The sequence below is a fragment of the Culex pipiens genome, chromosome 2, assembly GCF_016801865.2.
Source record: "Culex pipiens pallens isolate TS chromosome 2, TS_CPP_V2, whole genome shotgun sequence".
In the NCBI taxonomy this organism is placed as follows: Eukaryota; Metazoa; Arthropoda; class Insecta; order Diptera; family Culicidae; genus Culex; species Culex pipiens.
In genome coordinates, this window is record NC_068938.1 from 218327124 (window position 1) to 218341826 (window position 14703).

Here is a 14703-nt window from a genome sequence, read left to right on the forward strand (position 1 = left end):
GAGAATTACCCATGGTTGAGTGCTGTCAAAATTTTATCTTCGAATAAATATAGTTCAACGCATGTCCAACTTACACGGACGCCCAAGCAACCCAAAAAAGTTGGAACGGTAACTTCAACTCGCTGGTTCTCGGGCATAACTCAACCAATCGGGACGATTCTTGTTTCCAGAAATTTGTAAGAATGTCTAGATGATCCTAGAACTTTGTAGAACTCAATTTGATCAAATCTGTAATTTTTGCGATCGAAAACATCGTTCCAACTTTTTTTTAAACAACAGCCTCCGCGGAATTTTCGGCGATTTTTTTTTTACAGGCAAAAAAAAAAGTTGGAACGATGTTTTCGATCGCAAAAATTACAGATTTGATCAAATTGAGTTCTGCTAAGTTCTAGGATCATCTAGACATCCTAACAAATCACTGGAAAAAAGAATTGTCTTGATTGGGTGAGTTATGCCCGAAAACCAGCGAGTTGAAGTTACCGTTCCAACTTTTTTGGAGCCTTGGGCGTTGGAATGTTAATATGACTGAACAAACAGTTCAATTCCAAATTGAAAAAATCCAGCAAAGTGTATCACAAAATGCTTATAAATATTATTATAGGTATGCTAGAGTCAAAATGAATTCATAAAAACATTTATTTTTCAAAAAAAAAAAATGACTTTTCCGATTTTCGACCAAAAATCCCAAATTCACAGTAATCTTCAAAGAGCACTATTCATTAAAAAAAATTAAATAAACACTATCCAATGTATTGAAAATAGTGTACAAACAATTTAGCAAAGTTCTCAAATGAGAATTTGTTTTTAACCATGAAGAACCGTTAAAGATTTGTCGACTCGTTCCTGAGACACAGCTTCTTGAAATTTAAAATAAGATTGTGCGTTGAAAAATATAAATACATATAAACACGATTAACACATTGAAATCTTCAATTAACTTTATTGCTGTCCGAACTGTATTTTAATCTGAAATGAGTTTTGATAGAAAAACTGTTGGTAAACATGGCTGTGTTTGTTCTAGGAACGTCTAATGCTCTCTTAATCTTTTTTAGCAAAATAAAAAATATATAGCAATTTTTTTTTCATTTCCCTGCTTTGACTAATAAAAATGATGTAAAATTATATAGGTTTTTATATTCAAGCAATATCGTGACACTGGAAACGAAATCCTACAAATTTTAGGATTTAGAAACTTTTTATTTACGAAATCTGGTTCAGTGAAAAGTCAAGAAAACTTTACATAAGAATGATTAAAACAATGAGGCTTTTCCTGTAAATCTAATCTACGTCTGGCATTTTGCTACTAGAACCATATTTAACATTCAAAAGGAAATAAAAAAAAATTGCCCTATCATGCTAGTAAGGAGCGCGGAAGGAACGTAAAATTCCATAAAAAAAAACGCTCAAGCAATGGACAACGAAAGGGTCACAAAAATATTTGAAAAATATTTTGTCAGGCGGTAAGCAGCTGAAACAGAACAGAATCAAAAAGTGGCGTTTGACGTTTCTTCGCGCGCTAATTGTTTGCAATATTTTTGATGAAAAAAATCAAATAACTTGAGTTTGTTTATTTGAATGCGACTGAAAATTAGAAACGCTTGAAAAATGTTGAATATGCTAAAAAAATATTAAAAATCCATTATTTCCTAAAAACGAGTCGAACATTTAAAGGATAGAGTTTGCTTTTAACTGAGAGTGAAGTTAAAAATTAGAGAAAGCCATTACAATAATCATTTAACTTTCGGGAAAAAAACTGAAAAACTTAACAATTTATAAATTGTAGAATTCAAAAATAAAAATATTAGTCCATTTCAAATACTAAGAAATTCAAAATTTTTAGAATAAGGTAATTCTAAAACCAAAAACAATAAAAAAAACGCAAAATTTTACAAAATAGAAAATTTCAAATTTAGAGGATTTAACAAAAATAAAATTGAGCATTCCAAAATTCAGTAATTTAAGAATTTCTAAATTCAAATATTCCAAAATACAAAGTAAAAACACATTGAAATAAAGAAAATTAAATCTAAAATTATTAAATTTGTTTAATTTTTTAATTTAAAATTAGGCCGCTTCGAATATTTTTTTAAATTTATATCTCTCGATTCTGACCAAGGTCGAGGAGGCGGAGCAAAAGCAAATAAAAAATATATTTAAAAATTAAATTATAAAACATGGTTTTATTATTTTAAATGTGTTTTAAACTGCATTTTGTAACAGTTGTTTTGCATCCAAAGTTTTCAAAATATCCGGCTAGTGACGAAAACTTTTTTTCTGTACTGTACATCGAAATTTTAGAAATAATTAAATTATTTTCAGCGAGGCAAAAAATGCCGTATTATTGACGCAAGAAAATGCACTTCGATTTGTTTTCTACATAATGGTGTGATGTTATTTGAAACAAATGTTTTATTTGTCCTTCGAATTTTCGGACAAGTTGCAGGAGAGGCAGAAATATGAAATTAAAAAAATATATATTAAGAATTTTTTATTATTAAAAAATTAAAACTCTGAAATTCTAAATTTAAAGATGCTGGAAATTTAATAAATCAGAAAGTTTGAAGTTTGAAAACAGAAAAGTATAAAAATAAAATATAATGAGAAAATTCAAAAATCAATTGAAAAACACTCCAAATATAAACTCCATAATAAATTAAAGAATTAAAAAAAAAATAATCAATCAATATTCAAACTAATAGAAAAAATATGTTGGGAATTTTTAGTTTTAATTTAATGATTTTTTTTTCATTTAAGCAACTCTCTACGAAATCGGACAGTTTCGGCAATTTTAATTTTTTGTATTTTTTGATTTGGCTCCAACTTTGTGGGGGCCTTTCCTATGACCAAATAAGCTATTTTGTGTCATTGGTTCACCCATATAAGTCTCCATACAATTTTGGCTGCTGTCCATATAAAAATGGTACGTAAATATTCAAACAGCTGTAACTTTTGAGTGAACTTTCTGATTAATTTGGTGTCTTCGGCAAAGTTGTAGGTATTGTTGAGGACTATTGAGAAAAAAATAGGTACACGGTTTTTTTTTCGCTTTTTTAATAAACTTTTGTTTCACAAAAACTCAATTTCCCAAAATACGTTTTTTTATTTTCGAGATTTTTTGATATGTTTGAGGGGACAAAAATCCGCAACTTTTGAGCCATAGAGAAACATGGTCCAAAAATCTGCCGCCAAGTAATGATTTTTTGAAAAAATAGTGAATTTAATGCAAAAACATTTGACGTAATTTTTTTATGTAAAATTGAACTTGCAATCGATTAGTACATTACAGATTCTTTGAAAAAAAGGGCTCCGTTTTCAAGATATAGCCACCGAAAGTTTGATTTTGGCGAAATATTTTATATTATATTATTTATATTTATATTAATATATTTTTAAAAATTGTGACCGTGAGTGACCATTTCCAAAAATATTTTTTTTGAAAAGTTCAGAAAATTTGCAATGAAATTGTCTAAGAGACATTGAAGATTGGACATCTGGTTGCTGAGATAATGCGGCTTTAAGAAAAAGAATCAGGAAATTGAAGTTTTCTAAGTCTCACCAAAACAACCCACCATTTTCTAATGTCGATATCTCAGCAACTAATGGTACGATTTTCAATGCTAAAACATGAAACATGAAAAAATAAAAAAAAAGAGGTATTTTTGTTTACTTGATTTTAAAATCAAATTCGGCTTCTGCCACCTCATTTCAGTAAAATTCAATATTCCATCACCACCATTATGACCGCTTCTTTAAAATCACTTTAGAAAAGTGCCGTACTTAAGCTCGAAAATTAAAAATAACACACTTTTTTTCGTGATTCGATTTTTTGAAGTCAAATTATTGCAAGGTCTGCGGGAAATTGAGGCTGGGTTGAATTTTATTTGACCTAGGCTCTCTTTTAGACACTTTTTCTTCTTTCTTCTTTGAAAGATAGCCCAACGTCTCAGTGTAGGATAGATTTTGCACCAAAGTAAAACGATGTTCAAATATGCAGCTCAATTGTTAAATATTGGATATATATTCCACAAAGTTTTTGCCCGGCAATGGACGCAAAAATTACATAGTTTGATCAATGTATTATAGATTCTCTATATCTAACAATCTATTTCTGGGAGAATGAAAGAGAACACACAATCATCAATTTAAGATTATTTTTTTTCGATAGTACATAATAAAAAAATATGGGAAAAATTTCGGGGGGGGCTGCAGCCCGGTAGCCCCCCCCCCTGGCTACGGGCCTGCGTGTGTCATAAATATGGTTGCGCCATGCGCCACGAGCACCCAAGCAGCGGCGTTACCAGAGAGTCGAGTAAGCATAATAATTCACCTTGGATCAGAAAAGGGGGAAAAAGTGCATGCAAACTTAGAAACTAGCTGGAGGCGCGTCCACGAGGGGAGACGGGATAACTTTTCAAATCTATTTACAACCCAGGTGTGAGTAAGTCCAGCAAAAGGCCGTAACTCATGCCGATCGCAACAGTTGGAGAAGTTTTCGCGCTTTTGAGGATGGGGTAAACGGCGCATTTATGGGAGTTTTCTAGTAGGTGATGCCATCTGTTGACTAAATAAATCAAACGCCTGAATGTATGCTCCGTTGAAGGTTCTTCTTGAACCTTAAAGAGAAAAACGTCTAAAAGTATGCAATCTTCACAGACGATTGTAAGGTCCGCCACTGCCATCTAGTGGCAAAAAATCGTACCCCAGTCACCCTACCGGGCTGCCACCATCGACTGTCCAATCGAGATAACCTTGTAGTTTTCCCGCGTCGTCGCACCCTATCTCACCACGTGTTGCCAGGGCCTTTCCGTTGTTGTTTTTGTGCAGCAAAAGTTCACTCCTTTGTTTCGCGAGCGCGCTCTTCTCTAATGGCGGATCGTTACCTGTTGTATTCAGCGGGGGTAACTTCAGCAGCCATTTCTATGACTATGTGTGGATGAAATAAAGCCTTTCCTTTGTGGCCAGGCCACCACCTCGAAATACCATGCACACGTGTGCATTCTAACCAATTCAAACGTAAATTCTTGGGCGAGAGTGTATTTGTTCTGCTATGTGCCTTCTCCACCCCTAAACATGCAACTGGTGTAGAACTAAAAACACACCGGGAATGATTGCATCTCTTCGAAATGCCTTCAGCTTGGTTTTGAACGATGCCATAAAATTTGAATTCATGAAGAATTCCTAGTTTAGAGCTTTCAATCATAACAACCCGTGGGCAGTTTTATTCAAGAATTATGGGTCCGATAAAAGGTCGATAGCACTATAGCTTTGGTGATTCATCAGTGATTTATCACGTTCTAGGCCAACCAACATAAACCACATAAACTTGGGATTGTATCCTCCATCGATTTGTAATGAATGGCCATCCAGCAAAAATGTGTTAGGACATCAAAATATAAAAAAAAAACATCAAACGGAATTTATTTTTCCACAAATCAAGCTTCAAAATTGTGTGTGTGTGTGTGTGTGTGTGTGTGTGTGTGTGTGTGTGTGTGTGTGTGCGCGCGCGTGTGTTTTTTTTTTTTGCATTTATGTTGTAAAAATACTTACTTTGCCTGTCATTCTCAATTTTCAATAGTGTTTTTATTAGAATTTAACAGTTCTGCTACAGGATGTTACATTTGCAATTCAGAGATTTGGAGAACCTTTCAACTGAGATCAATTCATAGGCCTTTGCAGGGAGGATACATATTTCTACGTTTAGATTTTGCTAGCTGGGTGCTCTTTTAGGGAAAATACATTCTGAGAAAAACCCTAGATCTATGAGCCTGTCATTCTAAAATGACGAAACAAATTTCTTTTCATCGCAAAAAATATCAGATTCAAAAGTTATACTTTTCAGCACTGAAATGAGTGCTGAAAAGTTTATGTTTTCAGCCCTTGTATCAAAACGTAATACCTTTCAATACTGTTTTTATTTGGACGGTAAATTGGCTAAACGCACGGACATTTGACTTAAAAATTCTATTAAAAGGGTGTTTTTCAAAATTGAGTAGCTCTCGATGATTTCGCAATTTCTTTGGAGTATTTTTTTATTTTTTTTTTATTTGATGAAACTTTGTCCATGTTTTCCCTATGCCACAACAAGCAGTTTGCGTCATTCGTTTTTCCATGCAATTTTGGGTACGTAAATGTATGAAATTCCGTATCTTGAAAAAAGATTTCCTAATCGATTTAGTATCTTCAGCAAAGTTGTTGATAATGTTTAGGACTCCTCAGAAATAAAATATGGGTAATTCTCTACCAACTCACACGAAATCGGGAAAAGCTGCCCCGACCCCTATTTGATTTGCGTGAAACTTTGTCCTATGGGGTAACTTTTGTCCCTGATCACGAATCCGAGGTCCGTTTTTTTAATATCTCGTGACGGAGAGGCGGTACGACCCCTTCCATTTTTGAACATGCGAAAAAAGAGGTGTTTTTCAACAATTTGCAGCCTAAAACGGTGATGAGATAGAAATTTGGTGTCAAAGGGACTTTTATGTAAAATTAGACACCCAATTTGATGGCGTACTCAGAATTCTAGAAAAACGTATTTTTCATCGAAAAAAAAACAATAAAAAAGTTTGAAAAATTCTCCCATTTTCCGATTCTCAACTGAAAATTTTTTGAACAAAATTTTTCATTTTAAAATTTCGTGTTTTTTCTAACTTTGCAGGGTTATTTTTTAGAGTGTAATAATGTTCTACAAAGTTGTAGAGCAGACAATTACAAAAACTTTAATATATAGACATAAGGGGTTTGCTTATAAACATCACGAGTTATCGCGATTCTACGAAAAAAAGTTTTGAAAAAGTTACTTTTTGCGTTTCTTTTTGATTCGTCGTCCGTGTCTGTGGCGGGTGACCATGCACGGCCATGATCAACGACGACCAACATTTTCAAAACCTTTATATATTATTTTTTTCTAATTGTCTGCTCTACAACTTTGTAGAACATTATTATACTCTAAAAAATAACCCTGTAAAGTTAGAAAAAAAACACGAAATCTTAAAATTAAAATTTTTGTTTTAAATGAAAAAAATGACCCTTCTGGGTCAATGTAGATTCGAAAAGTACATTAAATTTCCAATAAAATGACATGTTCCAAAAAATTTTACAGTCGAGTAACGGAAAATGGGAGAATTTTTCAATTCTGAGTACGCCATCAAATCGGGCGTTCAATTTTACATAAAAGTCCCTTTGACACCAAATTTCTATCTCATCACCGTTTCAGGCTGCAAATTATTGAAAAACACCTCTTTTTTCGCATGTTCAAAAATGGAAGGGGTCGTGCCGCCTCTCCGTCACGAGATATCAAAAAACGGACCTTGGATTCGTGATCAGGGACAAAAGTTACCTCTTAGGACAAAGTTTCACGCAAATCGAAGAGGGGTCGGGGCAACTGCTGTGTGAGTTGGCGGAGAATTACCAATATAAGAAATATAAGAAAAAAAAAACATTTTTTTATTTAAATTTATCACTAAAAGTTGAATTCCTAAAATACGTACTTTCTAATTTTCAAATTTTTAAGGGAACTTAAAAAATACATAACTTATCAAACTTATCAATGTTTTATAAACGAATGGGCTTGTTTAGCATATTGTCTGCATTCAACCCATATAACGGTATCTTATATTTATACTGGAAGGAATTTATATTGATGAATAGATTCAACTAATTTGATTCTGCCGGTAATCTATATGGAATACCTTGCTCAGATAAAACCGAGATTTGAAACACAGTAGAACTAATGCATAGAAAACTGTTTGAATTCCAGATTTGCACTATTTCTACGCAATGAATAAGAATATTTCTCTCAACAATCACATGCTCAATTTCAATGGAAATGTCATAATTTCCCAGCGGATTTATCACCGCCGCCAGGGCAAATTGATCCAACAATTAGTATACGCACTTGATTTAATCTCTTTGTTGCGCAGCGCGACGACACACAAAGACCATCATTATCAAGTGCGTCGTTATGGATTGAGATCACTCCTCTCGCCGTGGAGCGCTTCAATTAAAGTGAGCAAAATAAATAATACAGCATCATTACTCATCGGCAACCTGTTCAACCGTGTACGTGATGGAATCCACTTGATACAATTACGCCCCACCCTTCGGAGGGAAGCGAGGTTAGCATTTTCTCACCCTCCTCAGATATCACGTCAGAGTTGGGAGTCAGGAAATGAAAACGGAAATTATGACATCTTGGCGTCTCTGTTCAACTCACGGCTTCCCTCTTTTTTTGGGAGAAAAGAGCAGCCTTGCCTGTATAATTGATTTACCCCTCCCATTTCCTGTGCGAAGCGCGCGCTCTGACAAAAGAGCGAAACTCCAAACTTGTTTGAAAGGACCTCCCCGGGAGGGGTGTCTTGAAGATGAGAACGTCTCTTTTCTTACTTTTTACGATACCGTCATCTCGTGGGTCCCCTTAATTGCCACTAATAACATGTAATCACTTGGTTAATCTTAATTGGTTAAGACACTTGCTCCCACTATTAAAGGAGAGGGAGCAAGATTGCATCCCTTTGATGGGACTTTCTTTGATTGAGCTCTGGGTGAGGCCCACCGTCAATGAGCTTGAAAGGAGCGGCTTAATGAGTAGGTATTGTTGGTCTCCTGCAGCGCGAGGGGGGTGAAAATGACAGTGAAAAGTCGTTAGGTCTAATGTCGTGCCAAAACTGAAAAGTAAAAGCATGAGTAAGACAAACAACATTTTCCCAATAAACTTTATTGGGCCGGCAAGACTTGAGAAAAAATCGCCTGGGCAGCACAAATCCTCTGAAATTGGAAGCCAACATCAAGCGAACGTAGTTGAAAAAAAAAAACTAATCGAAAGCACGAATTAACACGTGCCAAGCAAAAATTGCTGATTTATCATCTGGGCGCCAAACCGGAGGCCTGAGCTGTGCGCCTTTTATTTTGCCTCGCAGGCGATAATAGCAACTAATGCTCGAGAAGGGCTTGGCCGTAGATCTCTGGCTGGAGATCGGCGGAGAAAGTGCGCCTTTTCGAAGGGATACATTGCGTTTGCTAAAGTGAAAGGAGTTGGGATTATATATAAGGTTTGCTTTAGGGAAAGGTGCCACAAAATTGTTAGTTTGTTTTATGGATGGTCAATAAAAACCTTTGGTTCAACAGTTCAACTCTGTAATTTCATTCCTATCTGAACTCAGCCTCTTCTAGTTGCAAAACCTCTTGCAATGATTTACCTGAAAGAGAACAGAAAAGAAAATGGATTAGCTCATGGTATTACAAGAGACTTTAATTCTAAAGATATCATTTGTTAAAACCCAGAACTTCCCTCACAGTCCATTGCACCGCCGTTCATCTCTTCCAAAGTAATTTCCTTTCCCATTCATTGCGATCCATGATTCCACCACGCCCCATTCATTAATCATCGCGCGCTAGCCCACGTGCAAAAGCTCCATTTACCACCCACCCCCCTTCAATCACACCGTCTGAACCATTACTGTCAGGTTCATCAAACTCCTCTTCACGTTCCCAATTTTCACCTGACGGCTGGTACCTGGTACTGGCAGCGGTGTCACCTCGGTTCAATCAAACGCGAAAAGTTTACCTCTTTTTTTCCATTTGTCATTCGATCCGACTGGAAGAGGGTACCGTTAGTGAATATTTTCTCTCCCTCCCCCCTCGCAAATACACACTTGAATGACCCCAAGTTTCCTCCCTTCTGGCGATCCACTTCGTGGAAGTCCAAGTTGGGAGACCCTCCGGGTAATAATGGAATTGCAAGAGCGTAGTGTTGTTTAGTAGGGTGACCAAACAGTACAAACTTTAATTAGCACAAGTAATTAAAAATATCCAAAAGATTCAAAAAGATTCAAAAAGATTAAAAAAGATTGAAAAAGATTCAAAAAGATTCAAAAAGATTCAAAAAGATTCAAAAAGATTCAAAAAGAATCAAAAAGATTCAAAAAGATTCAAAAAGATTCAAAAAGATTCAAAAAGATTCAAAAAGATTCAAAAAGATTCAAAAAGATTCAAAAAGATTCAAAAAGATTCAAAAAGATTCAAAAAGATTCAAAAAGATTCAAAAAGATTCAAAAAGATTCAAAAAGATTCAAAAAGATTCAAAAAGATTCAAAAAGATTCAAAAAGATTCAAAAAGATTCAAAAAGATTCAAAAAGATTCAAAAAGATTCAGAAAGATTCAAAAAGATTCAAAAAGATTCAAAAAGATTCAAAAAGATTCAAAAAGATTCAAATAGATTCAAAAAGATTCAAAATTTTTCAAGAGTTTCAAGATTTTCAAGATTTTTAAGATTTTCAAGATATTCAAGATTTTCAAGATTTTTGAGATTTTCAAGATTTTCAAGATTTTCAAGATTTTCAGATTTTCAAGATTTCAAGATTTTCAAGATTTTCAAGATTTTCAAGATTTTCAAGATTTTCAAGATTTTCAAGATTTTCAAGATTTTCAAGATTTTCAAGATTTTCAAGATTTTCAAGATTTTCAAGATTTTCAAGATTTTCAAGATTTTCAAGATTTTCAATATTTTCAAGATTTTCAAGATTTTCAAGATTTTCAAGATTTTCAAGATTTTCAAGATTTTCAAGATTTTCAAGATTTTCAAGATTTTCAAGATTTTCAAGATTTTCAAGATTTTCAAGATTTTCAAGATTTTTAAGATTTTTAAGATTTTCAAGATTTTCAAGATTTTCAAGATTTTTCAATTTGAAAAGGTTTTAGGTACTGGTTTTTATTGGATTTTAAAAACTACAAACTGACTTGATTTTTTCATCTCGAAAATATTTTTACCGGAAAGCTCGTCCAATTTCCCATAAGTTTGTCTTTGACCACATTGCAATTGGATGTATGGGCTTACAGATGTAAGCTAATTTACTATCCAGGTTACTATACTACACTGAAAAAATATGATGTTTTCAGTTATGAGCAATGTAATTAGCTTATATCTGTAAGCTCATACATCCAATTTAAATGTGGTCAAAGACAAACTTATGGGAAATTGGACGAGCTTTCTGGTAAAAATATTTACGAGACTGAAAAATCAAGTCTGTCATATAGAAATTGCCAAAAACCATCAAAAAACCTATTTTTTCAACATTTTTATTTTTAAAACCGCTGTAACTTCACAAGGATTGGACTTAGGACAGTAGTCAATATGGAGACTTTTATGTAAAATTGTCTGGAGAATCGATTCCCGTATTCGGTTTTTGAAAATTTTGACGTTTAGAGCACTTTTCAAAAAAACAGTTTCAGTAAACGATTTCTGTATTTTTTTAGGTGAGTTGCTCCATCCTGCATTTTTCGTGAGTCTTTTTGTAACATCTTAGGCTATCTTCACAAAAATTTTGAACAAAAAAAAATCGAGGGCTCTCCCTCAAAATTGACTTTTAAACTTAAAAATAAAAAAATCTCATAAAAGTTGGGTATTTTTTTCTTTCAGTGTATTTTTATCGAAAAGCCCATCAAATTTCCTACAAGTTTGTCTTTGACCACTTTTTGATACGATGGAACGGCTTCGAGATACAGAAATATTTAAATTCCGAATTACAAAAATATTTAAAACACTTACGCCCTTCTCAAATGTCATTATCGAGTGGAACTGGCTCCATATACACAAAAATGGCTTATAAAAGCGTAGGATAACATGTCTACAAAGTTTCATTGAAATCGGAGAGGGTCGAGAAAAAAGTACCTAAGAAATTCCTGTTTTGGGCTGGAATTGCTCTATATATATATATACTTTTTTAAACTTTCTTATGTATTTATTTTAAATTTGGCTGAAAGTTTTTCCATGCATTCAAATTTGGCATCATTAAAGCAATTTTTCATCATTGGTTTCCATACTAAATGTGCATGGGAATGGTCCAAAATATGTATCTTGAGAAATGATTTTGTGAGCAATTTGGTGTCTTCGGCAAAGTTAATCAGTTATATAAGTTAAGATTAAATTTCATTAAGAAAAAAATTGACCTTAAGAAGCAAAATTTCATTTTTTTTAAATCAAAATTTGAACATGTATTTTTAATTTACAATATTTTTTGTTTCAAAAAGTTAAAGGACTAAATAAGAATGAAACTTGTATGAAAATTGCTGCTCTTTTCTTTAAGAATAATTCAGAATTTTTAAAGTCAAGAGTAACCTTTTTGAAAGGGCAAAAACACTTATTTTTGACATTTTTGAAGGGCAAAAAAATAAATTTTTCTTAGCATTCCCACAATTTTTTTTTCCAAATATTATTGAATCAATTTTCAACTTAAACTTCAACTTGAAAACGGTGCACTTTATTGAGAAAAACTGTTAAGTGTTTTTGATTTCTAATTTGATTTTCCATTTTAAATTCATGTTTGAGATTTAACGCAAAAAGTTAAAGTTTAACGCAAAAATGTGCCTTTTTAGTACCCTAAAATATATCAACAAATTTTGAAAATTGAAAAATACGTGTATTGAGAATTTAACTTTAACTGGTACATTAAAAGTAAAATAATAAAATGGGATTTAATTCCGAAATGGCTTCTTTTGTTGTAAGAATAAAATTGCATTCAAATAAAAAAAAATAAAAATAAATATATTCGTAACTTTTTTTTCGAACTTTCAAACATAGGGGAACTATACCCTTTTTCTGCCTATTTCTATTATCGGCCTATCAGCACTTTGTTCATGAATTACGGCTTTCAAAAAGTGTTTTTGACTGTTCCAAAGTTATAAATAGCTCGAATTAAAGTGAGCAAGCAACTCTCCATTATTGAAATATCTGTAAATGTTGATTTAATAGCGGAAAACGGCAAAGTGATGAGAATTGGTCGAACGGCTTAGAGTGATTAAAATGGGTATATTTCCCCTACTTAGAAAAAATCTATAAATCAAAACAATAAAGAGATTTTGATAATTCAGAACTAACTTTGCTACAACCCAACAACATGTGGTGATTTATAAGATTCCTATGAATACACAAGGCTCAAATAAATAACTTCCAAATCAAATCCAAATCCAAGAAAAAAATCCGTCACCCTAACCTCAATTCGCCTCGCCAAAATTCGCAAAACTCATTTGCACCTAGCGCGCCCCGCTCCGGGTACTAATAGACACCAACGTGACAAACAGTGCTGTACGGAAATGGCAGTTCAACTGGGATGAGGGCGAGGTGGAGCTGCAGCGGCCACACCCAAATCGGCCCGAGGTGGCCCTTTTCAGAGTGAAAGAGACTGGGGAAAGACAATGGGCACAACTCTGCGCGCCGGTGTTCTCAATTAGCCAGTGCGTGACCGGCTTATTGTTTTCACGCCGCCGCCGTGTTGTTATGACCAGGTACACTTTCCATAATGAAGCGGAGCCAGGCTTGTGACACCTCTCTTTATGCGGAACAGAGAGTTCAGCTTTTCCAGTTCATTTGTTGGATTAGTGTCGCTTTTCTTCAGATGAAATGAGTAATAGAGGTTTTTCAAAATTTATTTATTTTTTCCAAACACATCCATTCCAATACTCTTTGATCGAATCCGATACCTTTTCACCAACCATAAACAGGGCCGCATTCGGATGGCCCGCAAGTGGACCTGGTAGAATCGAAGCGTCGGCCACCCTAAGATTCTTTACACCGTGAACCTGTAACTCCGGATTGACAACAGCACCCGGGTCACTCTTTGGTCCCATCTTGCAGGTACCACACTGATGTCCCAGCGCAGATCCCTGCTGCCGGATGCTACACCTCCAGTACTCGTCACTTCCGAAAGCCAGGCGCTCGCAACCTGCGATCGGAGTTCGATCGACTTCTGGTCCATACTTTGCCAGCGATCGCGACTCTCCCATTCGTATCCCAAGTTGGATTCCCTCGATAACCGTGGTCAAATCGTGCGGATGGTCAAAGAAGTTTGGATCCATGCGGGGTTTGTCGAACGGGTTGGAGCTGTTGAGCCAAACTCGACCGCGACTCTTCGGGGACATCAGCAAGACTACGATGCTGAGGGTATCATCGTTGGGATCTACCAAAAGACTTGAATTTTGTAGAATGTCTTGTAATCCCAGATATTCAAGCTGCTTGTTGGTAGTAGATTTGTCTAGGGACACCGTTTTAAACATGAGCTCTACATCGGGATAGTCGCTGGGAAGGTCGGAACTGCGGGTCTTCATAAAAGCCAAAACATCGAATCCAGCTGGTGACGAGAAGGGACCGGTTCCGTTGGAGATATATTCATCGAACTGTTGTGCGATTGTTTTATGTGGTTCGAAGGTTCCCGAATTTCGTAGATTAAACTTGAGCTGTGTATAACCGTAATGGTCATGAAGGTTGTATCCAACATCCAAAGACTTGATCACCGGTATTGACAAGGACTCCAGATGGTGTCTTGGTCCGATACCCGAGAGCATCAATAGCTGAGGTGATGCTATTACTCCAGCTGATAGAATGATCTCCTTTTTAGTACGAATCGTATGGGAGACTCCATTTTTCGTAAATTGAACTCCGTAAGCGGTTTTAGTATCTGGATCAATCAAGATTTTAGTAACTATAGAGTTCATCGATATGTGAAGATTTCTCCTGTTTCGAACAGGATGCAGATAAGCGCGCGCTGCGCTGTTTCGTTGACCTTTCAAAGTTGTCGTAGACGCTCGGTAGAATCCAAGCTGAACTTTGTCAAAAGGATTGATTGCTCTGTATCCAAACTCGCGCGCAACTTCAAGAACCGAATTGATCATAGGCGTTTCAAACGTATTAGACGAAACATTGACGTAGCTCG

General features: G+C 34.9%; 3 protein-coding genes across 6 annotated transcripts in view; 1 reads left to right on the forward strand and 2 right to left on the reverse strand.

The window, feature by feature from the left end:
- LOC120432544 (uncharacterized) overlaps window positions 1-14703 on the forward strand; it is a 658780-nt gene that overhangs the window by 433754 nt on the left and 210323 nt on the right. The window lies entirely within an intron of this gene.
- Window positions 1-14703, reverse strand: part of LOC120432537 (fasciclin-3) — a 158312-nt gene that overhangs the window by 124181 nt on the left and 19428 nt on the right. The window lies entirely within an intron of this gene.
- The window catches only part of LOC128093048 (glucose dehydrogenase [FAD, quinone]-like), a 1850-nt gene continuing 123 nt past the window's right edge, over window positions 12977-14703 (reverse strand). Inside the window, exon 1 of the mRNA XM_052708501.1 lies at window positions 12977-14703. This exon is cut by the window's right edge and continues 123 nt beyond it. Coding sequence (XP_052564461.1) covers window positions 13424-14703 — 1280 coding nt within the window. The 3' untranslated portion in view covers window positions 12977-13423.